This window comes from Macaca thibetana, chromosome 1 (genome assembly GCF_024542745.1).
Source record: "Macaca thibetana thibetana isolate TM-01 chromosome 1, ASM2454274v1, whole genome shotgun sequence".
Taxonomy (NCBI): domain Eukaryota; kingdom Metazoa; phylum Chordata; class Mammalia; order Primates; family Cercopithecidae; genus Macaca; species Macaca thibetana.
In genome coordinates, this window is record NC_065578.1 from 65,866,064 (window position 1) to 65,891,973 (window position 25,910).

At 38.1% G+C, this 25,910-nt stretch overlaps 1 protein-coding gene across 15 annotated transcripts in view; it reads left to right on the forward strand.

Annotated features, from left to right (window-relative positions):
• The window catches only part of SGIP1 (SH3GL interacting endocytic adaptor 1), a 209,811-nt gene that overhangs the window by 101,746 nt on the left and 82,155 nt on the right, over positions 1–25,910 (forward strand). For 13 of the 15 annotated variants that reach the window (XM_050761164.1, XM_050761245.1, XM_050761476.1 and 10 more), the window contains 3 exons: positions 2,795–2,851; positions 5,860–5,914; positions 6,625–6,800. In XM_050761164.1, coding sequence (XP_050617121.1) covers positions 2,795–2,851; positions 5,860–5,914; positions 6,625–6,800 — 288 coding nt within the window. Of the gene's footprint in view, positions 1–2,794; positions 2,852–5,859; positions 5,915–6,624; positions 6,801–23,982; positions 23,995–25,910 lie in introns of all 15 variants that reach the window. The other 2 variants (XM_050762279.1, XM_050762198.1) reach the window with 1 other exon arrangement.

Here is a 25,910-nt window from a genome sequence, read left to right on the forward strand (position 1 = left end):
AAAACATACAAAATAAAAGGAAGAGGTAAAAATCTATATAATTACAATTCTAAGAGAAAAATCATTGTTTATATGTTGGTAAATAACTGATACTTCTTTCACTATTAAGCCTGGTTTTTAAGTGGTGTTTCCCCACGTAACTGATATTCTTCCTTGCTTCTTCTTCTTGAAAGTTTTCCATTTGAAAATCAGTAGACTCATTATCTTCACTATTACTAGTACTACAGTTGCACCTTTCTCAATGGTTAAACCAACAAAGAATTGTTTTTTTCTTGGGTTTAGGCCAGAAGAATTCCATCCAGGCTCTGACTTAGCTTTAACTTGATAATTTCCACTTGGAAAACCAAAGATATTTGTAGTAATCCACTGGCATAACTGAGACCAAATTCCTCTACTAAAGCCGTGTGTGTGTGTGTGTGTGTGTGTGTGTGTGTGTGTGTGCATGTGTGTGTTGAATATCTACGAAAAATAATGTATTGTTATGATTTGTTGTTGGTTTTTAGTATTTGTTGTTAAAGTGTCCCTATTTTTGAAGAAAAAATTTCTACAAGTTTTGCTTCCCTTTTATCTCAGTCTTCCTTTGGTTTTCATGCAAACTGGGAAATTTTCACTCTGCCTAGATCGTCAGATTTAGAACTCACCTTTCTTTCTACAATATTAGATATATGTTGTCAGGAAAGAAAGAAAAACAAATATACATATATATATATGTATCTGTGTGTGTGTGTAGGTATCTGTGTATGTTTATTTATATATATGCATGTGTATGTATATATGTGTGTATGTATATGTACACACATACATACATACACACAAACAAATGTGTGTGTGTGTGTGTATATATATATATAAACTGTTTAGCTGAACATATAAGCCATCTTGGTTTTTAAGGGCCTTAGTTACAAAGATGAGATTATCATGGAAGCAAACTGTAGAACTTTGAAAATTTTGAACTCAGTAATTTATCTAATCTGTGGTTTTGGATAACAATCCTAGATCACAAAATTCATGAGTTTACTTCTCTGGAATCTGCTTAGTCCTTTTGATCTCCTATCAATATAAATTAAATGTCTATATTGAACTTGTTTGTTATATATGCTTTCTAAGAAGGAGTGGAGCACTTTGCAAAGAAGTCATATACAAACAGATTGGTAAAGCAGGAATTAAAAGAGAAAGTAAATATGATAAAGAGAAAATAGGAGCCCTGTCTACACCCAAGTGAGAGAATCATTTGTATTAAGTGTCACATTATGTAATGGACCAGTTCTCAACAGTAGCTTTGTAGGGTATACACAGGCAGAGTTGATATGACAGGTTTTACAAAGACCTTTGTTCAAAGTAGAAGAAATACCACCGAAGCACTAATTCAATGAAGGCAATTATGTGAGAAGATTAAAATGATGTAGTCTGCATACAAATAATCTATGTCAGGAGTGGGACAGAGAGGGAGATGGTCACAGACCTTATGTCCATGGATGCTGGTCTGTGGAGGCAAGGCATGGCCCAGTTCTTATCATTGTAAATTCTAGTGCCGTGGTAGTGTATTGGAAGGCAGGGGGCATGAGCACATTATCTATTTCTTGTGCATTATTTACCCTTGCCAAAGCCCTGCTATTCCATTGAATGCCTAGTCAACATTCACTGTTATTCAATGATGATGATGATTCTGGGTTATCTAGTGATCCTATGTGCACACATAAAAAGCTTATTTCTCCACCTATTTGTCAAATTGGGTATTAGTTGTTTACATTGCAGTTCAAGTGGCCTTTATTTGTTATTGCAAAATTAGAGGTCCTGTGTCCAAGCCTCATGCATCACCGTTTGATGTGTGTTGTTCTGAGATCTGCTATGCGCAGTGACATACCCTTGTCCCATGTGCTAAATATAAGAATGTTGAATGAACCCTCCATTACCAACCTGATTTGTGTTTGTCCTTTGCTCACAAGACATAGAAAATCTTGGCAATATCTGTTTGGGTGATGCCACATCTTTGCTCAAGTGCTTGTAGCCATGTGTCATGGTTGTACTAGGGGACAAAGAAAACTTTAAGATAATCAGAAGAGAGTAGTACTGACATCCAGTCAACTTGCAATGATACGTGCTCACGGAGGCACAGATCACACGAATGACAAAAATCCACCATTAATCCTCAAATTCTATTTTTAAAATTTGATAAGAAAAGTCCTTTAAAAAATTATTTTTAATAACTAGGAGCTGAATGAACTGATGTGGAGCTGACTTCCTCTATGTTTTATCAAGGGAGTAGTTACAAAAAAATTGAGTCAGGGCTAAAATGCTAAAAGATTATTTAATGACTTGGATGAGTACTCTTTGGATATGTTGTAACTAATTGTATATAATAGCAGCATGGAGGTTAAAATGTTTCCATTTAAAATACATATATACACGGCTATATGTAAAAATGTTTCCATTTAAAATACATATATACACGGCTATATCTCCTGTAGGTTTAGAGGATTCAATTATAATAAAGGTGCTGCTAATTCTTCAGTAATTGAATAAAATTTGAACAGTTCATCATTAATATCCCTGTGCCTCAGTATCCTACAATCTTTTGTGAAATAAGTACGTAGGCTTTTTTATGCAGTGTCACGGCAGCTAGATTTACCATTCCGTTACATAAATGTGGCTCCTTAATAAGCTGCTCTAATATGTCTTTCCAGTGCTGGATTTTGATAGCTCTTGCTAAATGCAGATAAGAGTTCAATGTTCTTTGTTCCTTTGTTTTTATTCAAATATTTTCCTTCTAAATTCATTTTCAACTTTATTACAGAAGAAAAGCAATGGGGCACCAAATGGATTTTATGCGGAAATTGATTGGGAAAGATATGTGAGTATCAGAAGATTGTTTCTCTTTATTAAGTATTTTACAGCTTAAAAATGAGTTGAGGTATTCTTATAATAGGACTTAGAAATAAGTGAAATACTCATCATGTCATTAGGAAGTGCCTAGCCTAGTTAGGATGGGGCTAAGAGCAATAAAGTCTGTCAGAATTGAGTTTAAGATCTTGTGCAAGCTTGTCTAACTTTATGAGATTTTTTGTGATTTATTTATTTATTTTAGCTGATCAGCTATTGTTAACGTTAGTGTATTTTATGTGTGACCCAAGATAATTTTTCTTCTTCCAGTGTGGCCTAGGGAAGCCAAAAGATTGGACACCCCTGATGTAGCCCCTACACGTATCAGCTGTGTGTGCCCTTGGAGAAGTTATTTGCCGAGTAGCAAAAAAGAAGTCAATGACCGCGTGTCATTGTTGCAAGGATTCAATGAGCTAATTATTTGCAAAACATTTCAGTAACCTGCCTAGCCTGTAGTATTTGCTCAAAAAATGCTTTTCTAATATTAAATCTGGGTGTTTCAGCTCTGGTCCTACTTCTTAGAAGTTTTGAGAATAGAGGTAAGTCAACCTGATTTTGGCAGGAAAGGCTTCAGGGAGGATGTGACCTCTGAGCAAAGGCCTAACATATACATAGAGGCTAACTGGCTGAACATTTGGGGGAAGAGAATTGCAGGCAGAGGGAACAGCATTGATGAGGTCTCTGAAATGAGACAGTGCTTGCAGCACCCAAATCACAAACATTGGGAAGGAGAGAACATGTGGCTGAGAGGGGATCAGTGGAAGATAATTACAAATGTGAGGCTAGAGAGAGGGGCAGGAGCCAGCCCTGCTGGGTCTTATTGGCTACACAGAGGCACTTGGCTTTTATTCTAAATGCAGTGAGAAGCCAGGGGCAGTTTTTAGCAGGTAAGTGACCTCAATACACTTGTATTTAAAAAAAAAAAAAAAAAAAAAAAGCACCTCTGAGAACTGAAGAAGGAGGAAAAGAGGAAGACCACAATAAATGCTCAAAAAAAATGGTGAGTTTCAGACACAGAAAGAAAAAAACTGTATGATCTTGCTTATATGCAGAATCTAAAAAGAAGTCAAATATGGGAGGCTGATGCAGGAGAATCGCTTGAACCCGGGAGGCGGATGTTGCAGTGAGCTGAGATCGCACCACTGCACTCCAGCCTGAGCGAAACAGAGAGACTTTGTCTCAAAAAAAAAGAAAAAGAAAGAAAGAAAAGAAAAAGAAGTTAAATACATAGAAACAGTAGAAAAGTAGTCAGCAGGGACAAAAAGAGAAAGGAAATGGAAGAAGTAGCTCAAAGAGTACAAATTTGCAGTAAGGTGAGATGAAGTCTAGATATCTAAAGTACTAAACATTTGCTAACGGTTTAGGTGCTCTTATCATACACACACACATAAAAAGGGCAACCATAGAAGGTAACAGAAATGTAAATTTAACTGTAGTAGTCATTTTACTATGTATATGCATATCAAAACATGTTGTATATCTTAAATATAGACAATAAAAATGAATTTGTTTAATGGTATTTTTTTCCTTGGTATGTAGACCCTCTTCTCTCTCCATGGTTATGGCACTTTTACTGCTTTATTAACTCCCAAACTAACTCTCCAACTCTGCCTTCTCCCACGGACAGACCTACAACCTCAACTTCAACAGGGCCACCTACAAATGCTTCATCTTCCTCCCCTCTAGGACATAGGGTATAGTCTGAAACAGGTGGGGTCAAAACCTAGGTCTGACATTTGCTGGGTGTGTTTCCTTGAGAAATGGTGTCTGATTTATCTTATTTCCCCCCTTGATAAATGGGATAATTCTTTTCACATATGTTTGTTGTGTGGTTCAGTGAGGTAAAGTATGGGTCACAATGCTTACCATGTAGTAAGAATCCAAATGCTATCATTCTAATCCCAACAGTACAAACTGCCTTTTTATGTTTTCTGCTTCTTTCCAAAAAAATGTTAGTTGTCTGCTGTTAGAATTAGTTCAACTTGGAGTACCAGCACTCTCCCACAATTTGAGGGTAGAAATCTTGGATTCCTCTTTAACCTTCCCTCTGCTTTTTCTCCTATGACTGATCTGTTACCAAGAACCAACAATCCATCCTTTCAAATATCCTTGAGTTATCCCATCCCACCGTAACTCGATCCATGTCCTTAGCACATCTTGCCTGAATGGATGCACATGTTTTGAATTAGTTTTTCTTTCTCCAGTTCTTCAGCCCCAAGGCTATCCTGGAACATACTTCCAGAACTCCTTAAGATCCTGCTTTCAGTATGCCCCACCCTAGCTGAGAAGCTGCAGTAGCTACCTCAAGTCCAAACTCTTCCCCTGGCCTCTTGGCCTCCATAGTCTCATCTCCCCATCTCCCACTGTGCAGCTTCTTCTCTAGCCATGTCACCGTTGCTGTTTCCCCTCTGTTTCCCCATCTGAGTCACCCAGTGTCTGCTCCCATCTTGGTGTCTCTGAACAGGCTCTTTCTTACCATCTAGAAGGAGCTCCCACTCTGCCCTCTCCTGTCTGTCCTGAAAGACCCATAAAGACCTCTCTGATTCTTTTAAACTTCACTAATTTCCTCTTCTTTAAACCCTGTCTAACACAGGTGTTTTGTGTTTTATATTTTCTTTTTAATTTTTACCTACCAAAACACATTTCAATTTCCCTGAGGAAAAGTAATCTGCATTTCTTATCACCCATGTTGCTTAGCACAGTCCTTGCTTACAGGAAATGAATGTTAAATTCTGTTTGAATGCTTTCTTTCACTGACAGTTGATTCCTCCTTGTTTATTTTCACAGTAGGAGGACTCTCCAAGTGTCCTTGAGTAAATATCTAAACATATTGCTCAAAATTCACTTCCAAAAGTTAGAAGCTTCATCTCCTAAAAGAAAAGACTTTTCTATATGCTTAAATAGAAGACTCTAGAAAAAAAATAATTTCTTGATCGCTGTTAGGATAATAATCACTTCATATGCACTTGTGTTTTATAGAACTCACCTGAGCTGGATGAAGAAGGCTACAGCATCAGACCCGAGGAACCCGGCTATATCCTTTCTTTATTTTTTTATTCTAATTTTCATTCACTCTCAAGAAACAGTAAAATAAATTCAGATTTTACAAAAATAATGAAATAACCTAATCTTCACAAGTCCTGTTATCCCTAATATTAGAGATGAATAAACAGCACTGAGAACAGCCTGAGCTCTAGCAAGCAGGCATTTTGCCTTAATCTATTCATAGAAAAGAGAGAGGAGAAAGAGAAAAATGTGCTGAAAAAACAACTGTGGAAATGGTGGGTACGGGGCTGTCTGCTAATCCCTGATATGACTGTCATTTATAGCAACTAGAAAATAGCTCTTGCTGTCCTCTCCCTACAATTCATCCCTGGGCAAAGCATGTCACACTGATGCATTTAAAACTCCTCGTGGATCATCTGTAAAGCAGCCTTCCTCTCTCTGTAGATGAGTCAGCTCACATGTGCTTGTCTGTGTGTGCAGAGTATGACACAACAAATGGTCGACCGCTGCAAAAATGTAGAATATTGGAACCATTGCTTCGTGAAATTCACCATCCTTGATCATGTTCTGAGGAAAGGTGAATAAGTTCTAACCCTTTCCTCCTTTACTTTTGTATGTTTTGCTTTGATTTTCTGCCATCTAAGGATACTTTTGCTGTCTCTATATGCAAACACTCTTGTCTTAGAGTGGTTGCCTCCCAGTAGAAGAAAGAGTTATGTATCTTTAACTGTGTTCTACCTACCAAAGGAAAGCACTTTTATTCTTCGAGTGAATCGGAAGAAGAAGAAGAATCACATAAGAAATTTAATATCAAGATTAAACCATTGCAATCTAAAGACATTCTTAAGAATGCTGCAACTGTAGATGAATTGAAGGCATCAATAGGCAACATCGCACTTTCCCCATCACCAGTGGTGAGTGTTGTGTGTGTGTGTGTTGAACTTTAGTGAGATTGAACAGAGCTATGTTCTGCCTGTATGCATTAAGTCAATCAGAAACTCCTTAAATTGAAGCCTGCATATGGTCACCATGTAATGAATTCTATGACCTTAACAAGCTCATTCTAGCTTGAGAAAGTTGTACTTATTTTATATTGCAGTCCTTGTGCTTTTCAAAATGGTGAAAAACACATGGAACCACATTTTCTTTTGACTTATTTTCCTGCAAGCATTTTAAAAAGAAAAAATAATAAAGATTATCCAGACTTATCTCTAATGCAGACTTAGCAACTAGAAACAACATGAAGTTCACAGATTTGCTAACAGTGATTTTTAAAAACCCATCTTAGTTTCCTTTTCTATGATACACCACGTGAAAATACATGGAAGGAAACTGGTTATTTTTTGTATTGCTATGCTCTAAAACCAAAAATTAATCAAAATCATGGTCTAAATCGAACTTAAGACTTATATCCTTCATTCTATTGTATTATCAAGTTGACTTAAATAATCTTATCTTTAAGGTACCTCAGATATGAGTAATTGTTCTATTTATATTATTCAAATAGGTATTTTCCTGTAGACAAACTAAGACTTGGGGTTAAAAAGAGGTATTTTTGCACAATTTGCGCTTCCATTCCCCAATTCCCAGCTACTAAATGTCTTTAATTGCTGAATTCTGGGTTCCAACATTTACAGTCTTTTCTCTGTTTGATAAATGCCACCATTGTTTTCTAAAAATGGTTGTGAGGAACAGATGAAGGCTCTCAAACTGGCAGCTAATATGTTCTTGGCATCTTCTTTAGAGAGATGAGATCTCTGTACAGCATTCCCCTTGAACAGGGCAGTTAATAAACGCTGAACCATTTTCAAGATGCTTCAGGAAACATCTCAACTAACCTTTCTAAATGAGTTGTAATCATCCGTCTTTTGAGAATAAACTTTTGCCTCACCGGCATGAAAAATGTCTATCATGATGCTTTCTTTAGTGTTTAATGCTTATAACGGACTTGATCGCTGCTGTTGGTGACAACCAAAATGATTGCTAAGAGTAACTAACCACAGTAAACAATATTTAAAGCAATTTTTAATCATATGCTCCCCTGCTACTTTAAGATGTCTTCTTGAAAAGGGAAGCATGAAATGTATTAGTTTTCTTTTCCTTCTGCAATGGAAGGTGCAGATTTTATAGTTACATATTGGCCTGTGAGTTCTAGTAATGGTGGTATTTTAAATGCACACTCTTTCACTTTTCAGTGGCATCTTTCAAATTATTTTTCACTTACTGAATAATATTTTTTACTAAAAATCTCCTTAAGTGTCTAAAACCAGTTTATAGCCATGTCTGTGCAGTTTATTTTATTCACTTCTCTGAGTTTATTCTCTATATAATAAACTGGCCCTTTGGAAGCTACCTGGGGTAAGTAAAAGAAGGCAAGTTCAGAGGATTAAGTGAAGAAATTTATGTGAAAGCAAATGTACTGGCAGAGTCCCAGAAACATAGTGGATGTTTGCCGGAATGTAGCTGAATCCAGGAAAGAAGAGATTCCCTCTGTTGAATAGAATATGCATGGCTAAGTTACCTGGTAGCTATTCCTCCAGCCAGATACATTGCTGAGGATGCAGCAAAAAGTGGTGGTTTACTCTGAGCTCTTTTCAACATCTGTTTTTAAGGAAATATATTGACATGGTGTGGTTAAGATTCTGAAGAAAAAGTGTTAAGGGAAGCAGAGTGAAAACTAGATGGAGACACCCAGAGAGAGTGACCTCGGAGTTACTCTGTTTCTGCAAATCAACAACACCACAGACCAAGGGACCCTCAGCTCCCGTCCCCAGCACCCACACCTCCACTTTGTTCTCTATGATGTGAGAACCTGGATCTCCTATTCCTGTGATTCCTAAATATTTATAATTTTTTATACTTGGTGTGGAAGAGTAAGCTGTTATCATTACTTTAGGAAAGAGTGAGCATGTTTCTGGATGCACATAAGTTTAAAGAGAGGTTGTAACTGAAAACATATTCTTGGCTTTAGAATCCTTGCCCTCTCCTTGATAACCCATGGGTAGATACGGATAGATATAGATATAGATAGTGTTGTTGTTGTTGTTGTTGTTGTTGTTGTTTAGACAAAGTCTTGTTCTGTTGCTCAGGCTGGAGAGCAATGGTACAATCTCTGCTCACTGCAACCTCCACCTCCCGGGTTCAAGCGATTCTCCAGCCTCAGCCTCCCGAGTAGATGGGATTACAAGCATTCACCACCATGCCTGGCTACTTTTTGTATTTTCAGTAGAGACAATGTTTCACCACATTGGCCAGGCTGGTCTCGAACTCCTGACCTCAGGTGATCCGTCCATCTCGGCCTCCCAAAGTGCCAGGATTACAGGCATGAGCCACCGCGCCCAATCATGTACATATATTTTATAAATGACATATGTAGCACTTCCTCTGCAGAGCCAGATAAGTAGAAATAACCTGAAATCCAGCTGGTGCCATGATAAAAATGACAATGATTTTGGACTTTACATGTTTCCAGCCCAAAGAGCAGACAATTATACATCTATATTTTCTTCAGGTACTAAAAAAGAAATAGGGTCTACACCAGTTAATGATATATCAGAATGTTTTATTTAAGCTATGGTTTTTATACTACAAAAGCATAAATCATTACATTAATAGAAATGAGGAAATGTCAAATAATAAATTATTCATAACAATGATTTACGTTGGACTTCTGATTTATGTTTCTTTTGAAGTTTTTAAGATAAAGTTGTGCCTCACTTATTCTTTTCATTTATTTGTTAATATGTATCCATGAACTATAACTAGTTTGATCTCTTTTATCATGAATTGGTCTTTTTTTTACTTGAATAGTTTTGCTATATATATTGGACAGTCAAATTAATGAGTGAAATGGGAGAAATGAATGAATCATATAATTATGTGTATATACAATATAAACTTATCTGAAAATTACTTCTCAAGACAAAGTCTCAGCAGCAAGACAAATCAAGATTTTAATTGCTGGCAACAATCCTACTGTATAGTTAGACAAATAAACATAATTGTAGTCCAGATTTTACCTTAGCCCTTGATTTTTATATAGAAATAAAATATAATGTGGGGCAGAACACCAAAAAGGCAGAAGGATAATACAGGAGTTAACTCACAGGTAAAGGTAATAGTTCTTATTCTTATCACGTTCCAGTCTGCTGATAAGATACCATGCTTACAGGGCAAAGAATGAACATCACCCAGGTTTGAGATGTTGATTTGGTATCTGTGTAAGTTAGAATATTTGCTAAGCTGTTTTTAACAGAGACCAAAATAATAATGGCTTAAACTAAATAGGTGGTTTCTTTCTCTCCCACATAAAAGTCAAAGCTGATAGGCAGTCCAGAGGTAAAAGAGTCTTACTCCAGTGGTCACTCAAAAACCCAGGAATTTTCTGCATTATTGCTTCCCCTTTCCTAGAGCGGCACTGCTGCCTTACCACCACAAGTACTTCCATGTACCAGCCTTGGGATGGAGGAAAGAAGAAATAAAAAGAAAGAGGTTTTCTTTAAGAGTTTAACTCAGAAGTTGCACGCATCACTACCACCCAGATCCCACTACCACAGTTTAATCACATGGACACATTCGCTGCAAGGGAGTCTGGAAAATGTAGTGTTTTGCTAGATAAACATGTAGCCAGCTAACATTCAGGGTTTTATTAGTAAAAGACAAAAGAACAAATGGCCATTGGTGGACTTTGACAGTTAGTTTCTGCCACTCTGTCCTGAATTATATTGTATCTGCATCTTAAGGTTAGAATTAAGTAATCTCAAATTATTTCAGGGAGTTCATTAGGAAATGGGATTTCTTCCCATATATGTTTAAAATTATTTCCAGTGCCTATTGAATCCAGAATGTTCTAAAATAATTTTCTAATCACTAATTTATAAATACTAGTGATACTGTGCTGCTTGTTAGCTAACAGCAGGGTGAACAGAGACACTCCAACAACAGTACAATGTCCCTCTGCTTATGCAGGTTCACTGTTTTTTGAGGCAGACTGTTCCACTGTTGAAAGAAAAATCTTCCTTTTATTAAACCAAATAGTTTTTGTCCTTGATTATAGTTGTACTCTTTAAAGGATGAACAAAGGATAAAGCCCCTTCTTTTACCAGTGAATTTTCCATGAAGCAGAATGACTCCAACTCCAAGATTAGTGTGCAGGATGTTTATTAAGGAGTGACCTTGGACTTAATACCTGTGGTGTGGGGTGGGCAGAGGGAGAAGTTGAGCTTTTTTACACAACCAACAACAGGCTGTGCTGATCCCAGGGAAACTCGGGAACTAGTAGGAGCCTTCAGAGTTAGTGTGAGTTTGGCTAAGATGAATAACCTTCATACTGCTCAATCAATCAGTGCTCTGATGTGGGCCACACTAGGAAGGGGCATGCCCTTGGGTTAGGTAGCACTCTGCAGTTGAGGCAGATCCTGAGGTGCTGACAATTGAAGGCTGCCGATAGCCCTTCCAGCAGCTGGTGCAAGGAACCCTTCTGAAGAAGATTCTGCGTGGCACATTTTGGTGTCCATCCCAAATTCCCTGTTCTTGACGTAAGCCCTAGTATATCATTGCCATTCAATTAATGCTTCTGAGTGAGTGAGTGAGTGAGTGAGTGAGTGAGTGAGTGAGTGAGTGAGTGAACAAATACGTGAATGGGACCAGGCCAAGGACAGAGAACCGTGGCATGTCACCACCTTCCAGTTTTACAACCATCCACTAATAATACCCTTCAGCCTCCTTTGTTCACCACACAATGATTCTCCTAACTGTGCCCTAATCCTGGGCACATATTTTCATTCATTTTTTTCAAAACATTACTGCATTTGAGAGATCTGGGGTGTCTATGGCCTTGCCTGGATCTACCAGGCCAGGAAACCCTATCAGGGAGAGTGATAGGTTCAGTTTGCCCTGTTTCTTTGCGCTGGCACCTAGGGTTATCACCTTCTTTTCCAAGTGCTTTCTGGCCATCTGTTTAAATATTTTGTTCTAGAATTTTGGATTAATCACAAGCAGGTGTGTAGTAACAGAAAGCACATGTCACATGGATTCAGATTGTCCTGGGTCCCAGCCCAAGTCGACCACTTTCTGCCTGTGTAACCTTAGACAAGCCCCATAACTGTTCTGATCCCCCATTTCTGCCACTGTAAAGGAAGGATGATAAGAATCCTTAAGGACTTTTTGTGCAGAAGATCCTAAAAACAGTACATGATGTGTAATTGGTACTCTGCAATTGTTTGTTTCTTCATTACTTAACCTGGATTCTTTTTTAAAAAACACTTCTCCTTTTTCAAGGGTCATGCTCTGCTTCCCCATGTTCAGCCTCCTAACCTAAGAGCATACTGTGTTTTCGTGTCCTGGATTAGAATGTATCTACATCTCGAGGTTAGAATTCAGTTAAAGCAGCTTGGAGTTCTCTTGCCTGTATCAGACTTTAATTCTGAGCCAAATCTGATCCGCCTTTTCGAGGAACTACTTTTAAGTTAGTTTTCTCCATTTTGGACAATTGTGGTTGATTTTCTTTAAACACAAATAGAAACTTTGTATATACCCCCTGAAGGAACTGAGGTACAGTGGGAAAAGTGACAGCCCTGACCTCAGCCTCTTGCTAGCAGTACTGCTTAGGTAAGGTACTTAAACCTCCGTGAAAGTCTCGGTTTCTTTCTGTCTGAAATGGAACAAACAGCTACCTTACAGGGTGGTTGTTGCCACGGTCATCTCTTTCTGCTAGTGCAGTGTAAAGACCACTCTCCCTAAAGGAGGAGATAGAGACAGGTGCAACACGAACAGTAGTTTGCTTGCTTTACACCGCACTCCCTACATTTAGGGTAGAAGCAAACCTCCATTATATCATACAAGAAATGGCTTTGTTCTTAAAGAGTAAAGTAATTTTTTGAAGAAGGCTAAATAAAATAATCAGTGCAGGAATGAATTATAAGGAAATATGCCTTCACGCACACATACACAGACACACACACACACACACAAAAGTCAGAATTCAACATACAATTGAATTGAATTGAATTGGATACAATTCCCTTTAAGAGAATTTGAGGGAAATAGAAATGAGACTTATTCCAATGATGTCCCAATTACTCAAACAAGTAGGTTCTACCTCCTTTTAGTTGATGAGGTTTGGTATGTTGCAAACCCAGTGCCTTGGTTTCTTCATCTATTAATGGGGTGACTCCCATACCTACTTCATTGGGCTATTTTGAGGGTTGAATGATTTAATGTATGTCAAGTACTTATAATAGAAGCTACATGTAAAGATTGTCTCATTGCTATAGATGCTAGAGCACATTTTAAAGAATATCATTAATAGTGAAAAAAAAAAATACAAAAAACTAGCCAGGCGAGGTGGCGGACGCCTGTAGTCCCAGCTACTCGGGAGGCTGAGGCAGGAGAATGGCGTAAACCTGGGAGGCAGAGCTTGCAGTGAGCTGAGATCCGGCCACTGCACTCCAGCCTGGGCGACAGAGCGAGACTCCATCTCACCAAAAAAAAAAAAAAAAAAAGTAATAAATAACTCAAATTTCCAAAAGTAATTTAGAACCAAGACCAGTAATTAATTACCCATTAATTACCCTAAGCATCAAGCTGGGAAAGTGTGTTAATTTTTGTGATGCCTATGAACTGGTTTTGCAGATAATTCCAGAAGGAAGCATCCCTAAATTGTTTTGAGTACCACCAACATCCCCTGCATACATATGGTACTCTTTGGGAGACCTATTGAAGGCTAACATTCACAATGGCACACTTCATTGTGCATCATGGATAATTGACTTTGTTTCTAACTCCCCCTTCAAATCATTTCACCAAATATATGTTGAGCACCCTCCATGCAGCAGGCACTGAGAGCTAATACCAGAAATATTGAACAGTCTGAGAAAACAACATCTAGCAGCAACCAGAAGCTGAAATGTTTCTTGTGGTTCAAGCCCTTGCCTGTCTTCACTTCAGTTTCCTGATTGAAGATGTGGTCTTCTGCAATCCACATTCCTCTGGCCTCCATTTCCAGGTCTTCTGGCTTGCTCACCCTTCCTAGGATCTCAGATATGGACATCTCCATTCCTTCCAAATCCCACCCGGAGCACTGTCTGACACATCTGCATATGTGCTGTGCTCGCCAGGTACCTTAAAACCTGTGGCTCCCATGGCTTTTGTGGAGGTGAGAAGACAAATGCCATGGTTTAATCCTTGATGTGATCTTTTATGCTGCCATGGATTCCTTTATTTTTGGTTTTTGGTGAGCCAATAATCCCTTCTGGCTTATCTTGAGAAGGTGTCTTTTAACTACAAGGATTTTGTTCCTTACTGATTAAGAAATTGTGCTCTAGAGTAAGTCATTCTGGTTTTGCATTTATTATCCATGTAGCCTTGAGCAAATTACTTAACTCTTTAAGCCTCAGTCAAGGCTTAATCGAGTGTAAAATAAGATTAATAATACTGCCCACTTCATAGGATATTTGTAAGAATTAAGGAAATAATGCATATAAGGTGCTTAGTACTTTCTAAGGAAATTTATGTAAGGTCTAAAAGAAGTGCTTAGTAAATAATAGCTATTATTAATCAGAATAACAATAGAATACCAAAGTCATCTTTAAGATCATTGATGACTTTGAGAACTTGTCATGGTCATGAATTTGGTAGTGGCAGCTTTGAACACAAATTCTGTGTCAGATGCGATGCTTCACATACAAGAATTCATTCATCCTCCCAGCAACCCTGTGAGATCAGTACTATTATTATCCCCACTTTACAGATGAGAAAATTGAGACATTGAGGGATTTATTAACTCACTCGAGGCATCACAGCTAGTAAGTGAAGTTGCTGGGATTTAAACCCAGAAAGTTCAGTTTCTAATTGAGAACTCTTAACCACTATATTATACTAGTTTTGATGAAAGCTATTGGCTCTCTTTCTAGAAAAAAAGTTCTCTAGCTCATTCAAACTATTTTACATACAATTTCTGAATGCCCACATGAAAAAAACCTTTGGAAGGATATAGATCCCAGCACAAAGGGCTCACCTCATAGACTTTCTCCCCAGTGAGTCCATCCACACAGACTCTCTTCTACAGTACAGCACTTCATATATTGTACCATGTGACAGGAGAGCGAGGTTGAGTTGATACCTTGGCAGGTCAGGCTTAAACGCTGCTGTGTGACACGAGATTTCTCATTTATTGAAATTATCTGATTATATATCCAGATTGTATGCACTTTTGTTTTCAATGTTAAGGAATGATGTTGTTTTTATATGACTCATTTATTTCAGTTCCCCTAATCAATTAATCAATCGGCAAGCACTTTTTATGTCAATGGCACATTATAATAATGCTATGTGTTTTATAAATGCCCAGTCATGATCAAAAGGATGAAATGAGCAGCAGCACTATTAAGCCATCTGGGAGGTAGTTGATAGCCCATTTTACAGAGAAACCGGCACAGAAAGTTCAAGAGACAAGGATAAATAGAATGAACACAGGCTTTTGAGTATGTATCTTATTATCTATGTGACTATAGGCAAGTTCCTTAACTCTGAGCTTCAGATGTCATGTCTGTAAAATGGGAAAAAATGTGTCTACCTTCTTATGACAGGAGAAAATATTATAGAATACCAAGTTCAGTGCTGTCTCCCAGAAGAGGCGCCATTAAATATCAATCACATTCTCAGCTTTGCTTTCCTTTTCCTTAAGTTCAGAGACTTGTAGGAAGCAGAAGGAAAATAAAAATAGTGAGGGAGGACTTGAGCAAAGTCACAAGGGTTGAGAGAAATGATGTGAGAGCAGGAGCCGACCTGCCCTGGCATGTAGGCTAGTGCCTTCTCCCTTCCTCTGGAAAGTAAGTGATACAGTGAAATAAAGACTCTGACATTGAGCCATGAAGGAACAATTAGTTTAATCTTCATCCTGGAGATTTGCAACGCATAACTATTTAACCAAAAAAATATGAGGAGGGGGAAATAGCTTTGAACTGGAGACAGTCTGGTGTTGTTTGCCTGTTCCATGTGGCCCACCCACCCTTCCACCCCCAAATTAGCCTGCCAGAGAGCAAAATCCATGAATTTGCTGCTGCTTGGTAACACCACCCCCTTTCCTGTCCTTACTTTGGCAGAAGGTTCAGAACCCCATTGAGTTCGGTGAAAACAAAGAGTCATCAGTGGAGGAGGTGAGCTCCAGTCTCCTACACACCAGCATTCTCTCCTGGTAGAAACAGTGCACAGTGCAAGGAGAGGCTAAAGATTGCATGCATTCTGGTGCAAGGCACTCAGCCCAGAACTCTTATGCAGGGAATTAGAAGGCAGAAGTTCAGCTTGCGTTCTACTCATCAAGGAAAGCTTCGTAGGGTAAACGTGATTTTGATTGGTCTAGACCAGGGGTATCAAACATGGGGCATATAAACTGCCACCCCATCCCCAAATCTTCAACAGATATTGCCACTAAATCCCAGATACAGGCTGAGAAGCCAGCCCCTCTAGACAGACCTGCAGGCAGCTGGACCAAAATCAGCTAGAGTTAGCATATGAGATGCACCTTTTGTTTTTTCCAGGACTTATAGAGGATAGATGGGAAAACAGGTGGAAACTTTCTTTTTTCTTCTCAACATTGTAATAAATCATGTACTGTATGCAGAAGAATTAGTTTTGTATCTGATACTGTTTTTTCATTCCTTCATTACTAATTTTTTTTCCTAGGAATTTTTCTGTAGCTTCCATTTCCTGACATTTAAAATCCACACCTTTCATGCCCACTTACTCTGGTAAAAAGAAATCTTGAGCTGTATGAATATTCACTATTCAACCTGGAGTGCCTTTGTCATGATTTCTCCAATTAATGTTGATTGTACATTCTGAGTAAATGTAAGGGTTAGATTTTTCTTACATAAACACAATTCCTACATCGTGTTATACTGTCTCAGGCAAGCTGACCTGATTTGAGGGTTCTGGAAACATGATCACTATGGTTGGAGATCACAAACACTCAATTTCTGTAACCAACTCAAAATTTAATTGAATAAGGCTATGTACTCACAATATTGACACATCGTATAAAATATTAGGATGGCCTCAGTAGAAGTAGCAAATTATTGAGTTATATGCTTTTTATTATAATGTTAATTGTAATCAAAAAAGGCTAACTTTTATATCTTTAAGGTCTGCCTTAATTTTAAATGTTAGTAGCATTTAGAATTTAAAACTATTTTGATTAGCTAAGGGCCATAATCAGGGTAGAATGTGCTCTGTAAAGAAGCAATCAATTTTGAAAGTAAGTTTTTAACAGAAGCCTACTTTGTGAACCGTTTACTGAATGTTGGGTTTCTAACAACTAATCCTGCACCCAGAGTTTGTAGGTTGTCTACTTTTTCCCTAAGGACGCATTTTCTCTAGGTCCCACATCAGTGAATGACACATAGCAGGTACTTAGAAAATACTTGTTGATTGTCTGGGTGGACGGATGCACCACGGGGCGTTACATAAAATGTATGCCGTATCTAGCTCTGCTATAATGCAACTTATGTTACTCGCATTATTTTACAAACAGAGCAAATTTATGGTTCTCAGTTCCTTTGATCTTTTCCTCTTCAATTTAACCAAGTTTCTTTTTCCACTACTTGATGGGTAAACAACAAGAGTAATTGTTTCCTGTTTATTCATCTACAATGTGTAGGTTCTTTTAAAAAGTTTATTAATGTGTTCTTTTCTGTGAGTCCTAGTGCACATCCAGTGAGATCGTTTTCTCATCTAAAGCCTGAGGCTTTCAGTCACTTAGTTGTCTTCAACCTTGAAGGTCACGTATCAATGATTACCTTTCTTATACAATTATACTTATTTTTTTACTAAGGAGTTTCTAAAAATATGTGAATAATAGTATAAATAAGCGTAACAATATAAGAAAAAAAAATCTATCCCTTTGCCCTCTGAACGAGATTTCATTTTAGTGGCAGCAGTCTACAGCAGTAAATGTACTTTTTATTGTTTTAGAAAAAGAATCTTAGAGTATGAATCACTCACATTAATTATGTCAAAGAAAATTTTCCTCAAAGACTGGGGAGAATTTCATTTCTAAACAGAATGAAGGTGATATTTCCTTCCAACTTAACATCTGTCTAAAGGACAGCCGCTAACTGCCCATGGACCTTGGAGCTGCAGCTTGAAACAGCGGCCAGCACAGAAGAGATGCAGAGCCATGGCTGCCAGCCTAGCTGCCTGTCCCGATGCGGGCAACAGAGACAGAGGGCGGATGGACCAACCTCAGTGTGTTTTGCCCAACCAAAACGCCTTTCCACTTTGTAACCTATTTGAAGCCCATCTTAATTTCATTATTTTTTAAACACGGCACATGGGGAATCAAAATGAGTTTCCAAAGAGGAATGACAAATGGCAGCACATATCATAACCAGATATTTTATGATATTTTTTCACCCATGCCTCTTCTCAACACCAACAGTTACTAAATGTCCACGCCTCAGAACTCCTGATAAGTAACAGCAATAAGCTGCACTGGCGCAGAGTAAAGCCAGAATCTCCATGGTGGTCTTCAAGAGCCTCATTGTCAAGATTCCCCCAGCCCTAGACTAACAGCTGCCATTCTTCCCTCTCCTTCTACTCCTCCCTGGCTCCCTGGGAGCCCTCTTCCCCTAGATAGCTGTGTCGTGACCTCCCTCACGAACTGCCACTATTTGCTCAGTCACTTTCTCAAGGAAGCCTCCCCTGACCACCTTATATAAAATCACGAAACCCTTTGCCCTGGAATTCCTGAACCCCTTTATTTGCACTACTTTTTAAAATTGCATTTGTCATCTTCTCAAATACTAAATACTTTCCTTATTTAATTAGTACACAGTCATGTGTTGCTTAATTGGTGTTAGACAATTTTATCATTGTGTGCACAACACAGAATGCACTTAGACAAACCTAGATGGCACAGCCTACCACACACCTAGGTTGTGTGGTGTAACCTAGTGCTCCCAGGCTGCAAATATGTATGGCATATTACTGTATTGAATACCATAGACAAATGTAACATAATCATATCTCCGAATCTAAACATATGTAAACATAAAAAAGTACAGTAAAAATATGGTATGAAAGATTTTTTTAATGGTACACCTGTATAAGGCATTTACCATGAATGGAGTTTGCAGGGCTCATAGTTGCTCTGGGTGAGTCAGTGAGTGGATGTGAAGGCCTAGGACATGACTGGACACTACTGTAGACTTTGTAAACACTGTACAATTAGGCTACCCTAAATTTATAAAATTAGCCTTATAACTCTTTTACTTTGTAAACTTCTAAACTTTTTAAAAAGTATTGACTCTTTTGTTATAACATTTAACCCAAAAACACTGTACAGCTGTACAAAAATACTTTATACTCTTTCTTTATAGTATTTAAAGTAAATCCTTTCTTTATACTCTATTCTACAAGCTTTTATTCTATTAAAATTTTTTCTTTTCACTTCTTAAACTTTTTAGTTAAAAACTGAGACACAAACAAAAACATTGGCCTAGACCTACACAGGGTCGGGACCAGCAACATCACTGTCTTTCGCCTCCACCTTTTATCCCACTGGAAGGCCTTCAGGGGCAGTAACACACATGGAGCTGTCACCTCCTCAGGTGACAGTGCCTTCTTCTGAAATACTTCCTGAAGGACCTGCACAAGGCTGTTTTACAGTTAATTAACTTGTTTTTTATAAGTGGAAGGAGTATACTCAAAAAATAATAATAAATAGTATAGTAAATCCATATACCAGTAACAGCCATTTATTATCAAGTATTATGTACTTAATAATCCTGGTAGCACAGGAGGTTTGTTTGCACCAGCATCACCACAAGCGCATGGGTAACGCGTCACACTATGACATCACGAGGCAGTAGAAATTTTTCAACTCTATCATAATCTTATGGGACCACCATCGTATATGCGGTCCATCGTTGACCAAAACGTCTGTATAAAATGCATGACAGTGTTTATTACTGATTATCTTTCTCCTTCCTCTACTACCAGATGTAAACCCATTGGAGCTTTTATCGCCTTTTCTGTTGTTCACTAATATCCCCAGAATAGTGTCTGGTATTTACTAGGTGCTCAATAAATATCTGTTAATGGCTTAATAAATGAATAATCCTTTTGCCTCTTGTGAATACCCAAGTAGTCATAAATAGCCAAGACAAAGTGATTATTTTATAATAGAATCCCATTTATTAAAATATAAAGATTCGGACTGGGCATAGTGGCTCATGCCTATAATTCCAGTGCTTTGGGAAGCCACACTGGGAGGATTGCTTGAGCCCAGGAGTTTGAGGCCAGCCTGAGCAACATAGCGAGACCCAGTCTTTACAAAAAATAAAATAAAAATAAAATGAGACAGGCACAGTGGCATGCACCTGTAATCCCAGCTACTCAGGAGGCTGAGACGGAAGGATCGCTTGAACCCAGGAGTTCAAGGTTAGAGTGAGCTATGATTACACCACTGCACTTCAGCCTGGGGAATAAAAGTAGACCCTATCTCTTAAAATACATCATATAAACAAAAATAAAAAGAGAAAGATTCAGGATACAGTCATCCTATTTTTCAGGTTCAATGATTGCAGACTCTTAAAAGGCTTACAGATTCAACCTGACATTTTATGTCTTGATCCGACTCTATGATGCCTGATGCCAAAAATTCCCATGACAGCTCAATTCCTTGTTAAGCTGGGCAGCAAGCAGGGATGTAATCAGAGCACAAAACCTTAATGTAAGTGATCATCAAAACTGGTTTATATTTTCTTCATTCACCTCTATTAGCTTTGACTCTCAAACAGAATTCAATTTTGAATTGGTTTCTAACCCCTCATGCAAAAATGTAGGTAGCAACAAACCTAACTTGAATGAATACTTGCATTTTACCATGTTATTTGGAGTAATAACAGCCAGAGAGAGAGACCCTCCAGCTACAGAGGGTCGGGGTCTATGAGTTCCTTGAAAGCTGTTGATTACGGGATAAGCCGCCTTTCAACAAGCCTTGTAAGTCAGAAATTGTGTTTTCTTAGGCTCTTGGACCAAAAAAAAAAAAAAAAATCCCTGTCCTTCGTAACCATTCAATGGTTATATTTTAGGTAAATTTATATTTTGTCAAAAAATTCACTTACTCATTTCTATTTACAAGTAAGCCCAGAGGGATATCTTTCTTTCCCATTTCTCTTATTTATCTTTTCCATAATTAAAAATAAACTCTGATGCTACTAGCTCATTTTAAATCAAATATATATTTGTTTTTTCCTATTTTTGTTTTTATTTTTTTTTCAACATTCTGAGGAAACCTTTAAGCTAAGAGGTCGAGGTCATAGCCTAGGTGTTGATAGCTGCTGCCATAGCAAAACAGCATATTAAATCAAGATGGTTTAATATATCAGGTAGCCTGAAGTGGAGAGGTGTAGGGAGGAGGGGAGGGATAACCCTTATCATTTGTGTGTTCACGTTTACTCTTCTGATTTTAATTAAATAAGATGCATTTTATTTTAGAAAAGGCTGAGAAATTTACCTTATAAATAAGAGTTTTAGTTCAAGGGCTGAAAACTACAAGGATGTAGCCCTTTTCTTGGCCCTTAACTATTCTGAAGCATTAGTTTTTGCTCTAGGAGAAAATTCTGCCCTGGACATCTGAGCACATAATCTTCACTAACGTTGTACAAAGCTGTGCCACTTCTTTAGAACATTTGTAACATGGGTAGCACCTGAGGTCACTAATAGGCAGAGAAATTAACAGTTAAGTAGGAGCTAACTGAAATATTTATGGAGCTGGTGAAAGAACCATTACAACTGAGGACACATGGCTTGTGCCATATATAATTCAGCCCTATTTCAAAGAACAATTTATTTTTTTTATTTCAAAAGACATTGTACTTCAAACATTTGTATAATGTTACAATGGCTCCCCATAAAGGGAATTTATAAACTTGTGTTGAATGCCTCACTCTATGTTTGGGGCTAGAGAGAATCCGTGCATAGCCATTATTGTGAGTTAATAATCGAGTGGAGACATCTAAACAATACAGAACAAAATAAAAATTGCAGAAATGTACTAGCAATGTGTACCTTTGTTCCCTGAGGCTAATAAAGGTCAGGCAAATACAAAGGCCTTCAATATTTATTTATTATTTTGAACAAAAGGACTGAGTCACAATCAAACCAGAGAAGGGAGCAATGTATTTTGGCAGGCAAAGCTGGGAAAGGTCTTATGGAAGAAATGTTACTGACCTTGAAAAATGAGTAATTTTGATTCAGGGAGAGGGAGAAGTAGCATGGGAAGAAGACAGGGAAGCGTGTAAGTGCATGGCACATCCAAGAGAGCCAGGAGAGTGCAGCGAGGTGCAGGCTTCATAGAAAGTCAACGGAGGAAGATGAGGGTGGGAAGGGAAGCTGCAGCCCTTCACCAAAGCATTAAATTCCATAGAATGGAGTTGGCATTCTATTTTCTGGATAGTAAAGAGGTTTTTTAAGGGCAGAATGATATATTCACTTCACTATTTTTGGAAAATGATTCCGAGGATAGTGTGAAGGATGGATTAGGAGATGAAGCTGGAAATAGGACCTTCAGCTAGGAAGCGAATGTGCTGTCAGTGAGGGATAATGAAGGCCTCATTAAGATAGGAGCTGAGGAAGTAAGAGGGCATTCTGAGGGGCCATTGACCACTCACAGGGAGAAGAATTCATAATTGTACGTGGAGAATAGGGAGAAATCAAGGATGGGATCTAAGAAGAACTGACAGTTCTAGCCATGGTGACTTGGAGAAGATGATAGGTCCTGGGTTCCCCGGTGAGACTGGAGTTTCTGGAAAGTCTCATGTTTTCGTTTCATGACCATGCCTGGCTACAATGCATGAGTAGTATTTTCCAACTCCTCTCAATATTATGAAACATAATTTTTTATTGTCAAGCCACAAATCCGTTTGATAAAAGTAAACCATTCAAAAGAAAGATTAGGCCAGGCATGATGGTTCACACCTCTAATCCCAGAACTTTGGGAGGCTGAGGTGGGGGGATCACTTGAGCCCAGAAGTTCAAGACTAGCCTGGGCAATATAGCAAGACCCTATCTTTACAAAAATAAAAATAATTAGCCAGAAATTGTGGTACATGCTTATAGTCCTAGCTACATGGGAGGCTGAGGTGGGAGAATCTCTTGAGAACAGGAATTGAGGGTTTCAGCGAGCTATGATTATGCCACTGCACTCCTCCCTGGGCACAGAGCAAGACAGACTCTGTCAGAAAAAGAAAGAGAGAAAGAGAGAAAAAGAAAGAAAGAAGGAAAGAAAGAGAGAAAAAGAAAGAAAGAAGGAAAGAAAGAGAGAAAAAGAAAGAAAGAAGGAAAGAAAGAGAAAGGAAAGAGAGAAAAGAAAGAAAGAAAGAAAAAGAAAGAAAGAAAAAGAAAGAAAGAAAGAAAGAAAAAGAAAGAAAGAAAGAAAGAAAGAAAGAAAGAAAGAAAGAAAGAAAGAAAGAAAGAAAGAAAGAAAGAAAGAAAGAAAGAAAGAAAGGAAGGAAGGAAGGAAGGAGGAGAAAGAAAGAAAGCGAAAGAAAGAAAGAAAGAGAAAGAAAGAAAAGAGAGAGAGGGAGGGAAGGAAGAAGGAAGGAAGGAGAGAAAGAGAAAGAAGAAATAAATAAAGAGAAAGAGAAAGAAAGAGAGAAGGAGGGAGGGAGGGTGGAAGGAAGGAAGGAAGAAGGAAGGAAGGAAGGAAGGAAGGAAGGAAGGAAACATGGAAGGAAGGAAGGAAACATGGAAGGAAGGAAGGAAACATGGAAGGAAGGAAGGAAGGAAGGAAGGAAGGAAGGAAGGAAGGAAGGAAGGAAGGAAGGAAGGAAGGAAGGAAGGAAGGAAGGAGCAAGCTTAGAATGTGCTTAGATGCCCAGATGAAGTCCACACCAATGCCCTCTGTAGCTTGAACTAAAGACAGCAGCCTAGGAATGACCATATCAGACCCCCACAGGAAGCATTTATAAAAGCAGTGCCTTCAAGAGCTGCCTTAAGTAAGGTTATCCTGAGTCTTGTCCTGTTTCTTCTTGAAAATACATTTCACCTCTCTCATTTTCTCTTTATTCTTCCTCCCCATGCCTACGCTTTTAGAGGAAAAGTCCGGTAAGAAATAAGTCCTTTCCACTTTTGGGGCAAACATTATTTATTCTGTTTATTTTCATTATCTGCATATCTAATGACTGACTGTGTTTAACACCTAAACAAGGTTTTGAACTTTAAAAACAAACCTTTGTGAACCATGACCAGGTCTCATTATGCCACATGGGAAAAAAAAGGAAGTTGGTTGCTAAGTGATTTTACAAACCCGTTATTAAGGGCCCTGGAGTAATTTTGTAAAGATTCACCTCTGCCTCAATCACAGCCATATGATCAAATATTTTTGGTACTAAGTTTCATTTATTGCAGTTTCCACTGGAATTAGTCAAGCTACATATACATATCATGAGCTAAGCAAATGTTTTTTAAGTTAATTTTTGATTAGTGTACAACATAGTAGCATCTGGAATGCCTATGAAGCTGGCCTGGGAATGGGGAGTTGTAGGGAAGCTGGGGGGGTTTATTTTGTTTTTGTTTTAGTAAATCCAAATATTCCCTCCTGGAATTGTCAGAGACCGGAAAAGAGGATCTTTATAAAATGCAAATTACCTCCTGGATGTTAATTTTTAGTAGCAGTGGGTGATTTTTAGTGGCAACACAAGTCTGATACGATGTACCTACATCGTTTTATTTTAGAGCAACACAAGGAACAGATCTCAAAAAATAAAATGAGTTTGTTCTCTTCTTGGTTGCCTGGTTTGTTGGGAACATGTTCTCAGGATACTGATGCATGGCTGACAGAGGTGACCTCTCTGCTGGAAAATAGGAAAATATTATGTTCCATGTTCACAGCACCAAGTGGTTGGTTTGTTGTTAACGCACCTAGGTGCGTGGTGCAGTAAGTGCTTTCACCTCTTATCCTTCCCACTGACCAAATCCTGGCAGCCACTCCACCACATACAGGATACTGTGCTTACAGAAAAGCCATAGGATAGGAGGGAGGCGGAAGAGAGACACAGGAAGGACAAAAATATGAGACCAAAACATTAAAATGTCTCAAAATATGAGCCCCACTCTTTAGGTTTCCAAAAATAACATAAGGAGCTACAATTATGATTATTACTAAGCTAAATGGCCCGCTTCTGAGTAATTCAAAATCAACCATGCATCGCCTGTTCTGTGGCAGTTTCCAATTTCATTTATTCTTGTGGACCCTGAATGTTTTTCTGAATTAACCAAATTTGGCCACTTCAAATATCCACAGGACTGTGTGGCCTGAATTTTGTCTATGGTGCTTTAAAATTTCTCTCTTTTTCATTAGTTTCATTAATTTTAACTGCAAGAATTTCCCCCTGTCACTCCCTCACCTAATTTTTCTTTGGAAATGTCCATCTTGATTCCTCGGCCTGGTCATTTTATTGACTAGCAGGTTCTTCGTTTCTCTTCCCAAATGAAATTTTAGAAGATCATCTCAAATATGTCTGATTGAATATAATAGACAGTCGCTGTAATTTAACTTGTAATCTGTAGTCGACCGAAGTTTAAATACAGATAAACACCTACAATAGCGTGGCAAATTGATGCTTGCCAAATAGTTTGTCTTCACCCTAAAGCATTTAAAAACAAGTAGGAATCCTCGTAAGAATCTTAGTAATAAATGTAGTGATCATATATTCTAATTCTTTCCTAGAAAATTCTCTAACATTAATCACTCAATTTACTAAAATGAGGCTATAGAAAAATCATATTTGTTTAGTGCTTTGTAGTTAATTGCCCATTCTCAACTTTGTTTCCCTATAGCACTAAATTTAGCAAATTAGGATGCCATAAAACTTCAAAATCTGGGTTATTTAATGAATGTGACAAGGGGGATAGATTGTTTGGTTAGTTGGAAATGATAAACATATTAAAACACTTTATTCACATTGACTAAGATGAAGGTATCATAGTTAACTGAATTTAAGTTAACTCTGTTATATAAA